General features: G+C 38.0%; 1 protein-coding gene across 8 annotated transcripts in view; it reads right to left on the reverse strand.

Annotated features, from left to right (window-relative positions):
• Window positions 1-18,753, reverse strand: part of PEX5L (peroxisomal biogenesis factor 5 like) — a 226,363-nt gene that overhangs the window by 155,880 nt on the left and 51,730 nt on the right. The window contains exons 1-2 of one of the 8 annotated variants that reach the window (XM_044251842.1): window positions 13,814-14,054; window positions 11,376-11,447 (exon numbers count right to left, since the gene is read on the reverse strand). The exons of 3 other annotated variants lie outside the window; for them this stretch is intronic. Coding sequence is in view for 4 of the 5 variants with exons in the window: in XM_044251837.1 (XP_044107772.1) it covers window positions 11,376-11,447; window positions 12,936-13,028 (165 nt within the window). In the remaining variant the exon portion in view is untranslated. Of the gene's footprint in view, window positions 1-11,375; window positions 11,448-12,935; window positions 13,678-13,813; window positions 14,055-18,753 lie in introns of those variants that run through there. 4 more of the 8 variants (XM_044251837.1, XM_044251840.1, XM_044251838.1 and 1 more) reach the window with 4 other exon arrangements.

Raw genomic sequence — 18,753 nt, forward strand, 5'->3', positions numbered from 1 at the left:
CTCGGTCACAGGATTGATTACTGTGTAGATTCACTTTAATAAATGAGGCTAGGAGAGAATATTTGAAACATTAGGGACATTCAGATAAAGGACTTAAGATATTTGTCTTAATTCCCTTTCTTAGGAAGTTAGGAAATGAAAGTTTAATGTTTCTACTACTAACCCTAATAGTAAGGTTAGGAAATGAAAGTTTAATGTTTCTACTAAAATCATAACTGACCTTTTCTTGACCTCACAATTCAAATAGTCTAAAACAGTGCTTCTCAAACTACAGTGTGCATAGAAATCCCCTGGAAAGCTTGTTAAAGTTTACGGATTTCTAGGTCCCACTCTCAGAAATGCTGATTCAGTCTGGGACTTAGGATATAAATTTTTAACAAGTTCCACGTGATGCTGATACTGCTCATCTGTAAACCTCTCTTTGAGTAGCTCAGCTCCAAAAAATGACTTTGGTCATTGTTCCTAAATCCCAAATTCTGTCCTGGGAATATACTGAATGCTAGGAAGACTCTGGAACTCTTTCAGGACCATGACTAGGGAAATAATGCACATCTTAGACCAAATGGTCCCTGTAAGTACTCGGTTCCAGCTCAGCTCAGAACTGGCACCGTAAATGTCTACTGACAGAAGGTACACACTATACTGCTGGCTTCTTAACGGCCATGGGGATGTTTATGTCACTTCTGCGTCCCAGCATCTGGCAAACACCTAGCTAGAAATAAACCACCAGGAAGTCTCTGTAAAATAAATGAGTGAACTAAAATGTTAGATCATTTCCACTGAAATATGTATATATTTTAAAGCAGCATCTTCTTTCAGAAGTTATCAAGTTACCTCATAGGAGAGAAAAATAAGACAATGTAATTTTGCTTATAAAGTTTATCTTAGAACCAAATTTTAAACATATGTTTCTGTGTTTAATTGTGTCCCATGAGTACTGAAAGGTAAATGTCGCCAACATCCCCTGAGCTGGCTCTGTTCTGCTCCCCTGCCTATCACACAAGGGGAAGGGACCTTGGGAAGAGGGCAGGATTAAGCCCCCAATTTTTTAGAACCACAAAAGGTAGAAATGTACTAAACACAATTAAACATTTTCCTCTAAAACAAAGCCCCAGAAAATACATAGCAAAATTGTTTAGATACCAAATTTCTAGAAACAAAAGATTCTGAGGTTTTTCTGTTTCTCCATTTGCTCCCTCTTCTCTCCAGGAACAGGCTTTACTTTTGTTTTTCATTATTTTCCCTCTTTTATCCCCACCCCAACATTTCTAGGACTTCAGAAGTCCTTATCTACAGAGCCAAAAGAAACTTATGCTTTTCCTCTCCTCTCTTAGCATTTGGATTTGCAAAGGGGAAAGCCTCAATCAGAACCACGAGGAGGCCGCCTTCCCCCCAACCTAGACCTTTTCACTCTTGTGAGAAATATCAGAAGATTTGTGATACTGATTCTATACATATACACATATGTAGGGCAGAGGCAAAAAGGGAAGAACATAACGCATTTGGGGTGCTTCAAGTTGTTCAGTATGAATGGGGTGTGGAGTGGAGATGTCCCTGAACGAGGATAACAGAGTAGTCAGGGACTGAACCAAGTATGGCCTGGAAGTCCAGCTGAAGAGTTTGCATTAATTACTTGGGAGATGGTGAGAAGCATCTGTTCTCCCCAGTCTTGGGTGCCCACCACCTATAGGCTGCACTAAGCCAAACAGCACTGGAGTCCATGGGACCTATCTTATATGGTTACTGTGGTTCATAGACCCACAGAGAGATGATTTTTAAATCAAGTTCCTTGGAGTTTGGGTGGAAGGATAAAATTGTTTATCCTGTTAGTGAAAAACAAATGCTTTCTTTCTTTCTTTCTTTTTTTTTTATAAAAGCAAAGTTTCTAAGCTTTTCCTTCTTTAGCATAAAATTGAAGAGTAAAGCTGTTCATGGGCATCAGTTTGTTTTATTCTGTACTAAACAACTTGATTAAAAAAAATCCATCAACTGATGTACCATCAGTCAGTAATTATTTTTCAGAAACAATTCCCATAATTCACAAAAATTAATGCATCAATTTTGGGGTCATGTTTAAGTTTAAAAATAGAAGTTGAGAGTCTAGGGAAGTGATAGTTGGACAACCTTTGACTGGAAGAAAATGACCTCCATGCTTAGTGTTTTTCTACAACAGGAATTCATTAATTATTCACAAATTATACAAATGAGATAATTTGGTCAGAAAAAAAGTGATGAATGAATGTTTTTTTCTATTCAGAACATTCAACACAAAGCCGAGATGGTACATTCTCTCACCATTTCTTTAATAAGTCACTTATTCATATATTTCAAGAATGAGATCATTTGGCCAAAAAAAAAAAATACGATGGTGAAGAATAAATAACAATTGTATTGAATGATCATTTGTGTATGCATGTGTTTTTCCTAGAATCATGAGATAGGAAGGAAGTGGTACTCACTATGATGGGGGTAGACCATGTGAAAAATTAATGACTTAAAATGGAAATGACAGAATTGCAGAGTTGTTTTGGAGAGAGGGAAGGAAGCAGTGGAGCTTTTAAAAAAAAAAAAAAAAGCAGGTATGCAAGAACTGCGTTTCTGTCAAAGCTTATAAATGCAGCTTCAAAATAAAAGACACATTCCAGAGGCAGGAATCTGAGAGTGGGGCTGAGCAGAAAGGAAGAGACAGGGTACTGGAAGGCCTGGATGGGAGAGAAACAAAAGCACAAGTACAGAAATGACGAGCTTGGGGCAATGGCAGAGCAGAGGCACCTGGATCCAAAGTCAGAAGGGGAGTAAGAGAAAGTTAAGCTCTTCACTCTCTCGGCTGTTTTAAGTTTTTGAAATAAGAAAAAAGAAATTATTTGGGTCTGGTCTGTCTGTTCCTTTGTTATCTTTATTTATCAGATTTTGAATATGTAATATAAATCATTGCAGTATAGATATTTCCACCCACAACTGGTGTTCCAACCCCTTATGCCAATAGCCGCTGGTTCACCCAGTAATCAGTGAGTTCACCTGTGGGGTTCGCTAGGCCAAGTGCTGGCTGCGCATTTCAGAGGGGATGGACTTCGAAGTTAGGTGGAGAACCATGGACATGGTCACAATCCTCACAGCTAACCGAAAGGGGGCTGATAAACTGATTCAGGTGGAGGAGAAACTGCCTGAGGAGAAACCTCAAGAAACTGCCTGCTGCAGCATGCAAGAAACATTTTGCTAATCTAGTTAGGACTGTTGTAGGAGATACAAATTCCACTTTTGTACACCGATACATACTAGGAAGTTGTCACAAAGTTGCAGGAACCTCTCTGTGAGGTAGGAAGCATCTGGGATAAACATCCTTTCACAAAAATCTATCAGATAAATGTAACAGATTAAGCCGTGCGCTTGAAATACACACCTCTTGAGTGATTTTTCTGGCTTGCCTGATATATTTAGCTGACCAGCAGGAGGGAATATAGAAGAAAGGATAGCAGCTTAATTTAGAAATGCAGTTATAGGAATAGATGAATGACCCCAAGACTAGGGGCTGCACACCTGAATTCTAATATTTCCTATGATATAAAATAACCTGGTGACATAGTCAAGCTACCTCCCTACTCTGAAACTCATTTAACTTATTTTGATGGAATGAGACCAATATAATTAAATTTCTTAGCAGCAGCACCCTTTCATTGAACAAAGCCTGTCTGTACACCTAGCAGCTGATTTCCTCTCTAAGGGGCAGTGCCTCATCATAGACAGTGTCACCCTCCCCTCCCCAATTCACAATGTCCAGAACCAGTCCTGAGAACACAGTCTGAAAGCCACAGGATTCGATTTTCTGAAGTTCCTAACAGCTCTGATGTCCATCATTCTCCCAGGGATCAGATGAACCTACTTAAAACACCACCAAAAATACCCCCAGAAAACCAAAACAGAAAACCAAAACAAAACCAGAAACAAGCCAGTAAAAGCACAGCAAATCTTCCACAGTGAAAGGCTGAATGTTTCTTTTCAAGTTGTATTCCAAACAGCCGAGTCCTCTTTTAAATATTACCATCTCTGGCCGCTATTTTCATATATCACATCATTTTTACACTCAGCATGTCAGCTCATGTCATTTCAATTTTGCATTTATTTTCTCACTGAGTAAACATGCTACCAGCACTTTTTCCCATTAGATTCAAAAGAAAAAAAAAGGGGGGCTATTTGAAAATAACTTAACATTGGTATTTTTCTAACTTGAAATTTTTTTTTTAATCTCATGTCACATGTAATGAACATAGGCTGTACATCAATACTTTAAAATAAAGATATGTGGTACATGCATATTTGTTGAACTTGAGGTGGTAATTCCGGGTCTCTCTCTTGGTGATTATAGTTTTCAATCGACCCCTGTGATTTTTCATGATTATTTAGAAAACTGGGGAAGATGGACTGGTCGAGGAAAGCTGGTGCATGCTATTCAGCTAAGCTGGTACTCACTGAGATGCAAGGAAAGTGGGCAAGAAAAGGTGGTAAAAGTCCTGAATAGGAGGAAATATCAGGTTCAGAGAGGCTGGTTAATTCTCCCAAGGTAATAACACTATCATGTGACCATACCAGTTTATTCAGATTTAATTCAGATTACTGTCTGTGAAAGACTTGCTTTTACCACCGTTTAAGGACACTGTTATATCTAATGTCCAATGTTTGCAGTGGCCGAGGAGCCAGCAGTGCTGAAAACACACTAGATCAATTAACTCAATGGCATCTTCCAGAAGGCATGCAGAATACTAGCAATGCAGCAGGAAAAAGCGAAGTGAACATGCGGTGCAACAAGCAGCCGGACATTTGGGAAGCAGGAGGTGCCGATGGGGAGAACATGAGACCAGGCAGCGATGACCCGGTCAAGGCTCTCCAGAGGCGCACCCCATTGGAACCTCATGACAGATATCTGAGCCAGATGGTGTCATTCCATTTTCTAGATGAAGAAATGGCAACTCAGAGAACGGAAATTGCTCACTCTAGTGTCTTCTGCTTCGTAAGTGGCAAAGTGGAGACTACAAAGTAGGGTGACGCCATCTACTTCAGGTCTCTCTTGCGTGTCTCTGGGTCGCTCTGTAAGTAGTGACTGTCTAGACCTTCTGCTGTTCTATCCTCACATCTCTGTAACACGTCAGAAGCCTCTGAAATGAAGCTATTAGGTCTACTCTTTTTGCTTCTCAGAAGTCAGAAGTGAGGCTTGGAATTGAACTGAATTGAAATGCATGAAGTTACACAAACACAAATAAACTCACCATCGTGAGTTTATAAGGAAAAGATAAAGCTATTTCCCATGATCGTGCTTCCCTCACTCCTGCCAAATTACGAGTAACTCAGAACTATTTTTTTTATTTCTTGAAAAAATAAGGAAATATTTAGCAATAAAACACAGGGTGATCATGCCTATATTCCAGTAATTTTTCTGTTTAACCTAGTGGAAAAACTTGTCCCCTTCCTTGTGCAATATTTATGATGATCAATGGCTTTGCAGCCGAGATAGCATTGATTGGACCACAGCAGAGACTCTGTTTACTACAATGCTGATTTCAGATACATAGCACATTTGAATGGTTTCAGTCTCTCTCATCACAAATAAACATGTCTTATTTTCGTTGAACCGTTCCTCATCTATCAATCTTGCCTAGGGAACATACTAAGGACCTCATGTCTGCTCTGAGAGGAGCGAGGACAACCACACCTGCCTCGTCCGTTCAGTGCCTCAGAGGATCCTGCTTCAGAATCTCCAGGCTCACCGGACAGTCTGTTCTCTGCAACTCTAAGGGGTTTCTGTTCTTGCTGACTAATACAGTCACCAAGAAAGTACTCCAGGAGAGTATTACACATGATACCAAGAGACAGGGTCTCGTGCTTTATAAATATTCTCAGAGTTTTGTAAAAAGGATCTGAATTATCTTTAAATTTGAGTCACCATATTGATATGGCAAAGAAAGCACTGGCCAGAGGGTGCTGAGTATAAAGCAGTGACACATAACATCCCCATCCCTTTACTATTTATGAGTCTAAGACTCATGTCTGCTGCTTAGATAGTGATATGACCACACTCTCTGTTAATACCAGAGGGAAGTCAGGTATCTTTCCCCCCGCTCATCGTTTTTCTCCTTCTTCCATTTTTATTCCATGATGGCCTGTACCTTCCTCGTCAGGATTCATTCGGACAATGGCCACTACGAGAGAATCACAATCCCATTCAAATGCTTCTGTGTTATTGAAAACACAAGGAGGTGGTTATACTTTGCTTCTTTTTTTTTCTTTCAAGAAAAATCACAGAAATTCTAGTTTCCATTGCCTTCTGCTCAGGTTTCTATAAATTTAAAAGGACACTCTCAGACAGGTTTTGGGCTAAGAAAGGTATGTGTTGTTTCTCTCCATGGTGCCTTTCATGTCTCCTCCCTGAGGAAGCTTTGTAGGGAAGGGAAGAGGGACTGGATGTTAACAACCTTTTAGCTCGAATTCTGTATACATTTACTTTGAAGACATTTCTCTTCTCTCAGAGCCATGGGGCCAAGAGGGAAGTAAATAGTTAAGGAGTGTTTATGGAAAAGGTTATCCCTGTGGGGATTCAATAAATAAATATCAGTCAATGATGATACTTCCAGTATATAGTTATTTTATATACTTAGAACACCAGAGCAAAACTGCTGAAGACTCACCTATGGGATGACCAGTAATGGGCAACTGTGGGAGCTATGTGTAGTTATAGAAAGAGCATTGGACTGAACGTCAGGAGGGAAGGTTGGCTTCCAGGGGTTCTTTCTGTACCTAACCAGGACTCAGGGCAACTCGATTCACCTTTCCAGATCTCAATATTGCTCTTTGCTAAATTGGGGTTGTGGGGTCGTAGGGACTGAATGTTTGTCTCCCTTCCCCACAAATTCATATATTGAAGCCTCCACTCCCAGTGTGACTGTATTTTGAGACAGGGCCTGTGAGAAGATGGTAAAGGTTAAGTGAATCAGTAAGGGTAGAGCCCCGATAAGAGGAAGAGATGCCAGAGCTTTTCTCCTTGCCATATGAGAACACAGTGAGAAGATGGCCATCTATAAACCCAGAAGAGATCTTTCTTCAGAAACTGGCCATACCAGCACCTTGATCTTGGACTTCGAGCCTCCAGAACAACGAGAAATGTCTGTTGTTTAAGCCATCCAGGCTATGACAGTTCATATGGTGGGTGAAACAGACTAATATAGTTGTTATGACTTGCTAATTAAAAATGGCATAATGATTTACAGTTTTTAAAGCACTTTTACAGATTTATCTTCTCAGAGAAACTCTGGGAAATGGCAGGAGCAGAATATTATTTTACAAAAAGAAACACCTCAGACCAATTCAAGGTCATAAGGGTGTGGGGTAGAATTTAGTCAAACTACAAATCTGGGTCTTAAAAGGCACCTCTGGGTATAAATGGCTATGGTTTTCTTGTTTTCAGCATCATTTTGTTGTACATCTATGAATTCTAGTTTTTAGATTTCCAGGTAATGCTTAGTTGAAGAATATAGAATTTATCACAAGTCATGTATATTTTTTTCCCTTCAGAACTATAATAATTTTTTCCTTTGACCCAGTGGTTCTCAAAGTATGGTCTGGGACCAGCAGTGGGAGCTAAGGACTTAGAAATGCAAATTCTTGTGCCCTACCCCTGACCTACAGAATCAGAAATTCTAGGGGTGGCCCTCTTCCTGCCCCTAAACCCATGTTCTAACAAGCTTTCCAGGGGATTCCGAGGCTGCTAGAATTTGAGAACCAATGCGCTGGTCTCTGTACACTTGTTCCCCTTGTAACTGGTTGACATTTGACACCTCCCCACCTTAATGCACTGAAGGATATGCAGCTGCAACTCTGAGTCCTATAATCAACTGGATTCATGACATACTCTGAAAACCGCTTTTGAAATGTTTGAACCTATGAGCATATCATTCATATAATTATGATAGTCCATAACTTTGCATTACCCTTTGTTACATACATCCTTGAAGTTAACTGGAATTTGAAAACATTCAAGATGACAAAGAAAAGTCATCTTGGTCCAGTGTATCATAAACCTTGAACCAAGCTGACTCTATTCTAATTAAAAATAGTAGTTTAAAATAGAATGAACTTATTATTTTAAGTAGAAAATATTTTTAAACCCTTACTCAAGGCCCTTGACCATTTACTTGCCCACTCCCATCCCTAAAATCTCAGAAAGCTTCAAAAGGAAATGAATTTGTACATGAAATCTACTCCTAAACAAGATCCACACCCCCCAATCAAGAAAGAACATTTTAATGAATAATAAAAATGATCTGAAATATACTTAAAATTTCTCTTTTAATATTTAGTTTGGAAAGCCTAACACATAATTTATTAATTATATATATTTGTCATAATTATATAAAATAATTCTATAATTATATAACATAAATAATGAAATATATATATTTATGTAAAATGGGGCTTAGAGGCATTAAAATTTTAATCTAATGTTTCCTTTGATAGCTTTCTTATGCTCGAAGTTAGAAAACTCTAGGGATTTCTGGTGGAAAATATGGATTCCAATGCCAATGTCATATGCCTATATTTAAATTACTCTATGTGTGTGTGTATGTGTTGTTATACATGACACCAGTAATTTTAGGACTTTAGCATGAATCTATGAATTCTCTAGAATATTTTCATACAAATTGTAAATAAATTTTGCCAATAACATTTGACAAAGAGAGAAGCACAGTATTGCCTTTTAAGATAAAACCTTACACATTTCCAAAATCACTTTTTCTCATGTAGAAATAACATAGAAGTCACCTTTTACCCCATCGAATGGAGCGGCAGGGAGAACAAAATCCACATACTCTGTGCTGCTTCTGATTTTAATCTGCTTACGTAAGCAAAATTCTGAACTTTCTGTGGAAATACACCTCTTGCAAATCACGTGACGGATAAAACGGCATATAGCTTGCACAGCATTGGAGTGCAACAGTTTCTGGACGACCGATTTAATGAGATTAGTAGACTTCTGCCCAGCACAGCACAGCACTATTTTATCTATCTTCTTTAGATTTTCTTTTGGCAGCACTTACTGAAAAAGCTATTTGCAATTATATGAAGATTGACTAACAAACATCTACCATGTTTCTAAAAAGATATGGGAAGAATAAATCGAACATAAAGATTCCTCCCCAAATATATAATATCTATGAAACTAGGCAATAGTAAATGAATGGGTTTTACACACATAAACACAACACAATTTTAATGATGCTCTCTGAAGCATAGAAAGGGTTTTTTGTAGTATTATCAAGACTAGTTAGAGTGTTATCCTAAATATTTTACTTTGAGGTATCAACACTGTCATTGTAACCTAGGATTTGCTCACAACATCACCAGCAAGTAAAGCTTCCCCCAAAGGAAGGACTAGTCTTACTGCCAACAGCAAACATGAAAGCCAACTCATATTCATAATGATTCGTCTTTTAAAACGTGTTTTGACATGAATGACTCAGCAAAGCTGGGTCACTGCCAACTGATGCCAACTGGTGCTGTGGCACTGGGGGAAACATGATTCACTACAGAGGCAAATGATGACTGGGAGAGTCAAATCCTCCCACCTTTGATCCAGGTAAGAAAAGCATTATTTTCTGCAACAGAAGGAAAGTTGGTTCTCTTAACAGTTAATAAAATGTGTTTGGGGACAACAACATAAATGTTGTGAAAGCTACCATGAGAAAATAGAAATGACTCTCTTGGGCTTTCCACTCCAAAGATCTCAGTGTATACTTTTATGGTATTCTGTAACCCCAAATTTAGTTATAACAAACAGAAAAGCTTTAGAAAACAAAACAAAACAAGCAACCTTTGAAGGTAGGATGATACTAAGAAAGTACAAAAAAGAGTAAATGTTTAACTTCTACATGATTAAGGAAAAAATTTAAAAAATAACTTTTCATTTGAATAGAGAAATGGATAGGTATGTGTGTTCTCATAATATACTAATTGTATTTTACTAGTTCATTCACTGGGTGGCTCCCATCCTTCAGTGAGAATGCCAGGCTAGAGATAGGATCTTGTGCTCTAAGTAATTAATATGGCAGAGTTAAAATGATAGCTAAAAGCCCAGCAGAGTGCTCCAGTTCCAGCTCCTCTGATCTTATTAACTAAACTGACAATTGGCACTAAGTAGTAATACAGGGCCAAATTCCTCGCCAACCTCTGCCCCCTGCCCCCCAATTCACTCAGGAGCAGGAGAGTGAAGATAAGGCAAGAAAAAAGAATTCAAAGACAATTTGAGGGGATACTGTAAGATCAACCTGTTTTGTACCTCTGGGGAGATGCTTTGTTTGGTGAGTTTCCCCCAGAAGACCGCTTCAGTTACCTCTCAGTATTTCAGACCTGAGAAGCAAGTCTCCAACTCAACCTCCTCTGATCGCTCTCTTCCGATGGTTATTTTTCTTTTTTTCAGAAATATACACAATGGCTCCTTTAATGCAATCGTCACGACGCAAAACAAACGATTACGAGATTGTCTAAATTCTACTTGCTTTCCTGTAACTTGCTGATTGCTTTCTTTCTAACCTCTTCATCTACGCAGACTCCTTTGAATCATTTCTCAGTCTCCACCTGAGCTTACATCACCCTCAGACTCGGGTACACATTAAATAGATGTGCAGTTGTCTCTTTGATAATTAACAAAGACGTTAAGAGCCAATGCCAATTCAGTGGCATTAGTTGGATACTTTCCATTACCTGATATCATTGTTTATGGTCTATTAAGCAGTTTTCATTCCACCTTATGGACCCATATAAAATCCAAGCTAGCTGTTTCTCAAATTACAGGCAGTATTGAAGAACATTAAGTAGCTTTTTCTTTTTATATTTTGTAAATAATCTCTAAATTTATTGCCGATATTCTGATAAATTGGGCAATACATATGTTTCCAGCTTCCCAGTTTTTTCTTTTACTCTTTTACCCCCCTCCCCTTAAAGCATACTCATTGTTTTACACTAACATTAGCTTTCTCACTTTCAAAATAACGTATGTTCTGATTCTTGTTTAAATTTTTTTTCTAAACAAATTATCATTGTATTGATTCATTTTCCACTGGGGAATGTAATTTTCCAAAAGTTCTATTATCTAGTTCTGCTTAATTTTCATCGTTCTTATATACAGAACATGCGTGTTGACAGCATGCAGAAGTCAGTGGATCAGAGGGATCATTTGGGGAGGCTTAGCTGCTCTCAAAATCTATCTTGTTATGTACGCCTCTGCCAGACAGGCTAACACAGCCACAAGTGCAGCGCTGAACACTCAAAGGGCTTCGGCTGTCAAAGATCTACAGTGCAACAGCAGAAAATGTATGTAAGCATTCACTTACCTGCTTTTGATCAACAATTATTTCGAGGTCTTCATCACTGCTTAGTTTTCCATATCCTTTTTCTTTACTTTTCTTGTGAAAGAATAATTTTAAATGATCATTTAGTTTCTCTCCATTAATAAGGTAAACTCCCACTTAATTCTTTTTCAAGATAAAAGTCTTTACTTAATCTTATTCACTAGTCATAATATATCATTCTTCACGTCAGTCTCTCACGGACAACAGCAAATGTTTTGTTGTTAAATTGCGGGCTTATAATTAACTCATCAAGTATTTCTGCTTAGCTCCTCCCATCCAAATTATACCCTTAATGTTGTTCTGAATATTATGGTTTTCTTTTCAATTCTGTAGTTTCAAAAGATTCTTTAATACTTTGAGATAGATAAACAATTCCCTTAAGGGTCCCAGCCCATTTTTCTTAAAGACTGAAACTGCACATAGTAGTTATAGTATGCTTAAGACTTCAACTAGTAAATGTCTATTTTAATCCCTTTTATATTTTAAAGAATAAGACAAGCATTATGCAACTCAGATAATGAATCTTCAGATTTTCTACATTTGCTTATAAATGATAAAAACTAACACTGGAAAAACTAATTCAAATAATTTTTAAAAGATGAGTAAAATAATTTTCAAAATTAGGTAGTTTGAAAAATTGGAAGAATACAGACCATTAAAAAAAAAAAAAAGCACTTCATTGTATTTTGTCTTTTTTTTCCCATCCCCATGACCAAACCTCAGCTACCTTCCCCATAGCAAAAACTGTAAAGTTAGGAAAGGTCATAGATCATTTTAACCATTTCACCATTGTGCTACAGGAGAAAGATAATACATCTGAGTCTTTCTTTCTCCTAATGTGCTGGCTGATAGGAATACCAGAAATGACAGATTCCTTCTTCATAATTTCAGAAATCATAGCACCTCTGTAGAGGACCAGTAAGAAAGGGAAAATAAAATTCACTACATAGTTAGCTGTAATCCAAGGTTATTATTAAAACAAAAACAAAAAGCAATCCTTGCTTTAGGTATTAAATACATCGAGGAGAATTAAGGGAAGTAAGAAGAATTTTTTTGCATCTATTATGCCATATTAGGATCCCCATCTCATCGAGGGAAAAACTGTATCCTCCAGTGAACATGGTATCAATCTTCTTTACCCTGTGGGACACAATTCTTATCTGTTTTTCCCCTTCCTCCCCAATAAATATACCTCCTATTTTTGTGTTGATTTTTTTTCTGTAATAAAGAGAATTCTGAATCTTCAAGTGTTCGGATGCATAAATAAAATCGAATTCTCATTCATATATTAATGAATTTGGCCACCTAGAACAGAACAGATGGCCACAGTATTTCTATTCTTCTTCTTCTCCTCATTTGAGGTTCCATTTCAGGATTGATGGAAAACAAAAAGAACAGGGTTGGTTTCAATCAAGCTGACTTCCTTCCTATCACTTTGTTTTTTATCCTCTTAGTCTACTGGTTGCCATAAGATATTGTCCAGAGACCCTCTAATGCAAAACATTCAGAAATGCCTTTCCAAATATTGATCTGTATACGTACCAAGTAGCTCATTTGCATGACCCGATTTCTGGACAAAAGGACATTAAGTAGAGATGGAACGTGGGTCCTTCCATCCATTTCACTGTCAGACATCCCAGAATTCTTTGCACCAGCGGCAGTGGTTTCATTGCCAGAACTTGCTGACCAAGGAACCACAGATCTTGTCTCGCAACAGTATTTATAATGTATGGCAATAACTGAAGTATCCCTGAATCATTGTCTTGACTTTGTAAACATTGTGAAGTTTTTGGCTTGCAGAAAAAAACTACTGAAAGTAAAATTTCTTCCTTTCGAACTAATTTTCATCCTCATACTTCTAGGTTCCCTGAAGGCTGGTCTAGTTTAATGCTTTTGAAAACACTCCATCTATTATTAATTACATACCTTTTTATATTTCATCCTTCGCATATGGACACTTCAGCCTCTTTCTCATAAAAGCTCTCAATTTTCCCTTTGTAATGCCCCACCCCAGGATTTCTAAGTGATGTACAAATCACTGCTAACTGGTATAACAATGTCGGCATTCATTGAACACATTTCAAGACTGCAATTCTACCACTACCAAATTCCACCTTTCCAATTTAATCCCAACTCCTTAGCTGATTTAGGAGTATATTTTCCTGGGAAGAGGCTAGGTCAGAGAAGGAGATTATATGCACAACTACTCTAAGAAGAAGTTGGCATTTTCCAAGAGTGGGAGGAGGCGTTTAGAGCTCTGATTTTGTATTTAAGCCCCAGTCTCCAAACAGCACACAACTCTACACAGAGTCAGAAGACTTACAGCTTTACTCTAGAGTTAAGCAATATTTTCTAGTTCACCCCATAACCCCAGGGGGATTAATCCTTTTCTAAGCCATAATGGTTATTCGCTCACTTACTGCTTATTTCTAGTGCGAGCACAATCCTCTTTCAAGCACACAGCTTCCCACTTTGACTGCTTAGATCCGCCAGCCCAGGCAGAGATCTTCAGCTCTCCTCCCTCCTCCCAGCCAGGAATCCCTGTCTTCTATCTATGCACTTTTGTCAAGCACAAAAAGCAACTCCATAGCTTCTGCGTGGTCTTTCCCATTAGCCAAAGGACAGAACTAGAAGGAGAAAGCAAGCTAACCTCTCCACTGTCCAAGCGTGAAGGAGGCAGGGCTTCTGTGGGAGGAGAAGCCAGAGGGTAGTCACTTCCTGTGCCCCTCCCACCTCCCCCTGGCAGGCAGTGGCGCTGAGGATTTCAACTGAGGCAGTAAGGTCAGGCCCTCTCCATCTCAGCCTTAGCACCGTGCCTGCTAAGGCTGCCTGGTCGGTTCTGTGCACTGCTCACCTACATGCAGCTGAGAAGAGAGCATCGGTGCAGTGGAGCTAAAATGGTGAGGACTTTGAGGTGGGAGAAGTGAGGGAAGAGAAGACCTCACTCCTTACGAGAAGCTTTCAGCTCAGGAGAAGCGTCCAATGTCAAACCCTAAATGCAGTATCTCCCATCTTCCCCACACCATTCTGAATCACTTCTGAGTAACTGCAAGGAGATCTATTTAGTTCTTTGTTAGTGCTGATAACTTTTTTTTTTTTTTTTTTTTAATACCACTGAATCAGATCTAGAGGTTTCTCAAGAATATTGACTAACAGGTAACCTTTCCTCTCTGCCGACGTTCCACTATCTTTCATTAACCCTATTTACCTCCTGCTTCTCACCCCTTCATTCTCTCCTCCACAAAAGTAGAACAGAAAGGTGGGTTTACTCATTTGAATTAAATAAACCATAAAACTTAGAAACTGTATAGGAAAACAATACCTGGTCACAGATTTGTAATGTATTATATAAGAAAATTTTGCAAGTAAGTAACAACAAAACAAAACAACAAAATCTGATGAGATAAGGTCCTGAAAAATGAAACTCCTTATGTTCATTTTAGAATAGGAGTTTATTAAAAAGTAAGTTTGAACTGAAAGACACTAGTTGTATATAAATCAAATTAAAATGATTCTTCATTCTTACTAAGAATGGAATATATGAAAGAAATTTTCAAAAGGAAAAGAAACACATTATTTAGTTAATTGCACAAATTAGCCTCAGTTGCAATTTTTGCCTAACTACAGAACAATAATGTAAATAAATACAAAGGTGAAAGATTATGTATAAAAATGCAAACCGGTACCAGCTACTGTGGAAAATATTATGGAGATTCCCCCAAAAGTTAAAAATAGAATTCCCCTATGATCTAGCAATTGCACTGCTAGATATTTACCCAAAGGATACAAAAACACTGATTTGAAAGGATATATACACCCTGATATTTATAGCAGCATTATCAACAATAGCTAAATTATGGAAAGAGCCCAAATGTCCATCAACTGATGAATGGATACAGAAGATGTGGTATATATGTATGTGGAGATATATATATATACATATATATGTATGTATATATATATATAAATGAATGAAATCTTGCCATTTGCAATGATGTGGATGGAGCTAGAGAGTATTTTGCCAAGTTGGAGAAAGACACATACCATACAATTTCACTCATATGTGGAATTTAAGAAACAAAAAAAATGAGCATGGGGAAGAAAAAGTGAGAGAGGCAAACCAAGAAACAGACTCTTAACTATAGAGAACAAACTGACGGTTATCAGAGGGGAAGGGGATAGGGGCCGGGTTAACAGGTGATGGGGATTAAAGAGGGCACGTGTGATGAGCACCAGGTGTTGTATGGAGGGGCTGAATCACTAAATTTTACACCTGAAACCAATATTATTACACTGTTAACTAACTGGAATTTAAATTTTAAAAATTACATATAAATATTAAAAAATATTTTTACTATTATTTATTTAATGATGAATAGTAGACCTGAATTTAGTAAAAACAAATGTTACACGAGGAGTATACCATAGAGACAAAAGAAACAAAGACTTCCCTACTCTTTCTGTGCTTGTCAGTATTCAACTCTTATCTTCTTATCTTCCTTGTGGTCCATCCCTTCTTCTCCACCACCTTCTTCCCACAGCCTGCAAAACTGCTCAGTTTGCCTCCTTTTAAAAGATGACTTCCTCACATCTCGTTTCCCCTAAAGTTTAATTTATCTCTTCACTGTCAAACTTGAAAGAGTGGTCTATGCTTCCTAGCAGGCTCCTTCCTTTCTCTTCACTTTTAAGGCAATTACAATCAGTTTGCAATTTCCTGTAATTGTATTCAGAGTCATCAATGGACTTCTAATTATCAGATTCTCTAGCAGTCCAGTTTTAGAGGTAATAGCATGAATTAGCCCCCAAAGCAATTTGTGATTGACCACAGGTGTCAAGATGAATGTAAATATTGCATCTTTCCGTGGTCAAGTTTGCATTAGTTTAAAAAGCCTCTCTGCTGTTATTTACACTATTACAGCTATTAAATGGTGTTGCCACCAACTGAATAGAGTCTCGGTGAGGAGGAGAAGGATTGGGAGAAGAGATAATGTGCTGAAAAGATATGTGCTGAGTTTGCGATGTTTTTGGAACGTTCATCCAAGTGGAAAGATCCAGTTGGTCTTTTGGATATAAGCGTCTAAACCTCAGAAGAGAGGTAAGAGCAGGGCATAAAGATTTCAGGGGATAACTAAAATTGCAGGAGCAGGTGAGCTCATTAAAAAAGAAAACAAAAGAGATAAGGACTAACTCCAGCAGGAGTTATTGTTACTGGAGAATTGTTACTTTTAAAGAATGGGCCAAAGAAAAGAACCCATTGAAGGAGGCTGAATACCGGTGGTTTTACGTGTAAGAGGAGAACCAGGAGGATGCAGTCAAAGAAAAAAGAGCCCTCAACAGTGTCAAATGCTGATGAAAGGTTAAGGAAGAAGGTACCCTGCAAACTTCCATTGTGTTGGGCATGCTGGCAGCCATCAAAGAATTCCTGGAACCAGAATTAATGGACTACCCTGTAATTTATGGACTACCCTGGTACTAAGGGAGTAAAGATACTGAGAAAGGTCTTCTTTTCCCTTACAAAAGCTTGAATGAAAAGACAAAGAGGGAAAAATGTATTAAGATGGCAGATCTCCTGTTAAGTGTTCTCCCACAGTTTAAAAAAGCGTGGGAGGGAAGAGAGAATGGAATGAGGAAAAATAGAGGGGAAGAATACTGGGAAAATTGTAGTCCTCCCCAACCCCCACCCCACTGGCTTGTGTAAAGGTCCTGAATACTTTTATAGTTCATGAGGCAACTAGTGAAGAAAGTGAAACTGGAGATGCCAGAGAATGAGGGGGTAGAATTCATGAGGCAAGAAAGTGAGAACAAAAGCCTTTTGGAGAAAAACTGCATGCTTCTCTTTGAAAATTTACAATTATAGGATATTTATTTATAGAAGAGAAGTCTGTAAGGATATGTACCAAATATTAAAAGCACTTTTCTCTGGGAAATGGAATTATGCATGATTTATGTGTTCTCTTTATACTTGGGAGTACTCTTTGAAATAAGAATGAATTTCTTTCATAATAAAAAAGAAAATAAACAAAGTGTGAGTGCTTGGGAGATCCATAAAATTGCCATAGAAAAGACCCATATAAGTCTCCTTTGCAGAAAAATGACTGGGTCAGGGCTTTACCCTTTCTTTATTACGTTTCTGCAGGAATAAAAACTTGTTTTTAAAAAAATGTGGAGATTCATGCTACAATTATTTCTTCTGTCCCTTGTGGCAAGTGTCGTAGTACCGTTATGTGAATGTTTTGTTTATTGCATTTAATATGTCTCTTTCCTCTTGACTCTCCTTTATAATATTAAGCTTCTCAATTCTTTGACATCATTTGGGTCCCTTGTCCCTTCTTCTTTTGCTTCTTCTTCTTTTTTTTTAAAGATCCACAATGTAAGCAGAGCCACAAACACTACTGCTTTGGGAGCCAAAGAAACAATGAAAAGAGAAAACAGGAAATTAGGGAGAAGGAAGTGTTTCTTTCCAAATGCCTGGAATTAGAGCTCAAGAGAGTTTCACTCTGCTTAGGACATAAATCTGGACAGACTTCTACATTAAAGGGATAATTTTTCGATCTTTCATTTATCTTATATATGGAGGAAATCAACTTTCTGAAGGAAAAATGTCATCATTACAGAGAATTATTTGCAGAGGTGCTTGTCTTTCCACCACTGTCTTTCCACCAAGGTTTCTTTAATTTAATTTATTTATTTTTAAAAAGATTTTATTTATTTATTTGACAGAGATCACATGTAGGCAGAGAGGCAGGCAGAGAAAGGGGGAGGGAAGCAGGCTCCCTGCTGAGCAGAGAGCCCAATGTGGGACTCTATCCCAGGACCTTGGCCAAAGGCAGAGGCTTAACCCACTGAGCCACCCAGGCACCCCAAATTTAATTTAATTTAATTTTAAAACTCAGAAAGCAAAACCATTGGTTCAATAAGCTTCCAAAATAAGAACACTGAAAGTTCTGGATTTGTTGTTCCCCTACAGTGAATTTTGTTGCTTTCATTTGAAAAGCAAATCAGTGAACTCCATTTCTAGCATGAAGTGCTAGTGATAGGTCTTGTCACCAGGATTACAGAAGAGGATTACTGATCAAGGGCTGGTGTTTTTATAGTTCTGTCAAAAGCAAGTGATCAAACAATTCAACTTTTTGGAGGGACAGATCCATGGTAGGATAGGCAATTCCAGTTGCTATTAATCATCACGTCCTCAATTTCATATACCTTGATCACCAATGTTTTCTGCAAACAAGTTCACTTGACTCTGGGCTACATAGAAAGTATTCACCTCTGAAACATGCAACAAAAGTAGCAAGCCTCAACTAGGCTAGGAAGGTTAATGCCTTCTCAGAAAAGGTTACATATGGTCTGAGGAACAGTG

The sequence above is a fragment of the Neovison vison genome, chromosome 6 (genome assembly GCF_020171115.1).
Source record: "Neovison vison isolate M4711 chromosome 6, ASM_NN_V1, whole genome shotgun sequence".
Classification (NCBI taxonomy): Eukaryota; Metazoa; Chordata; class Mammalia; order Carnivora; family Mustelidae; genus Neogale; species Neogale vison.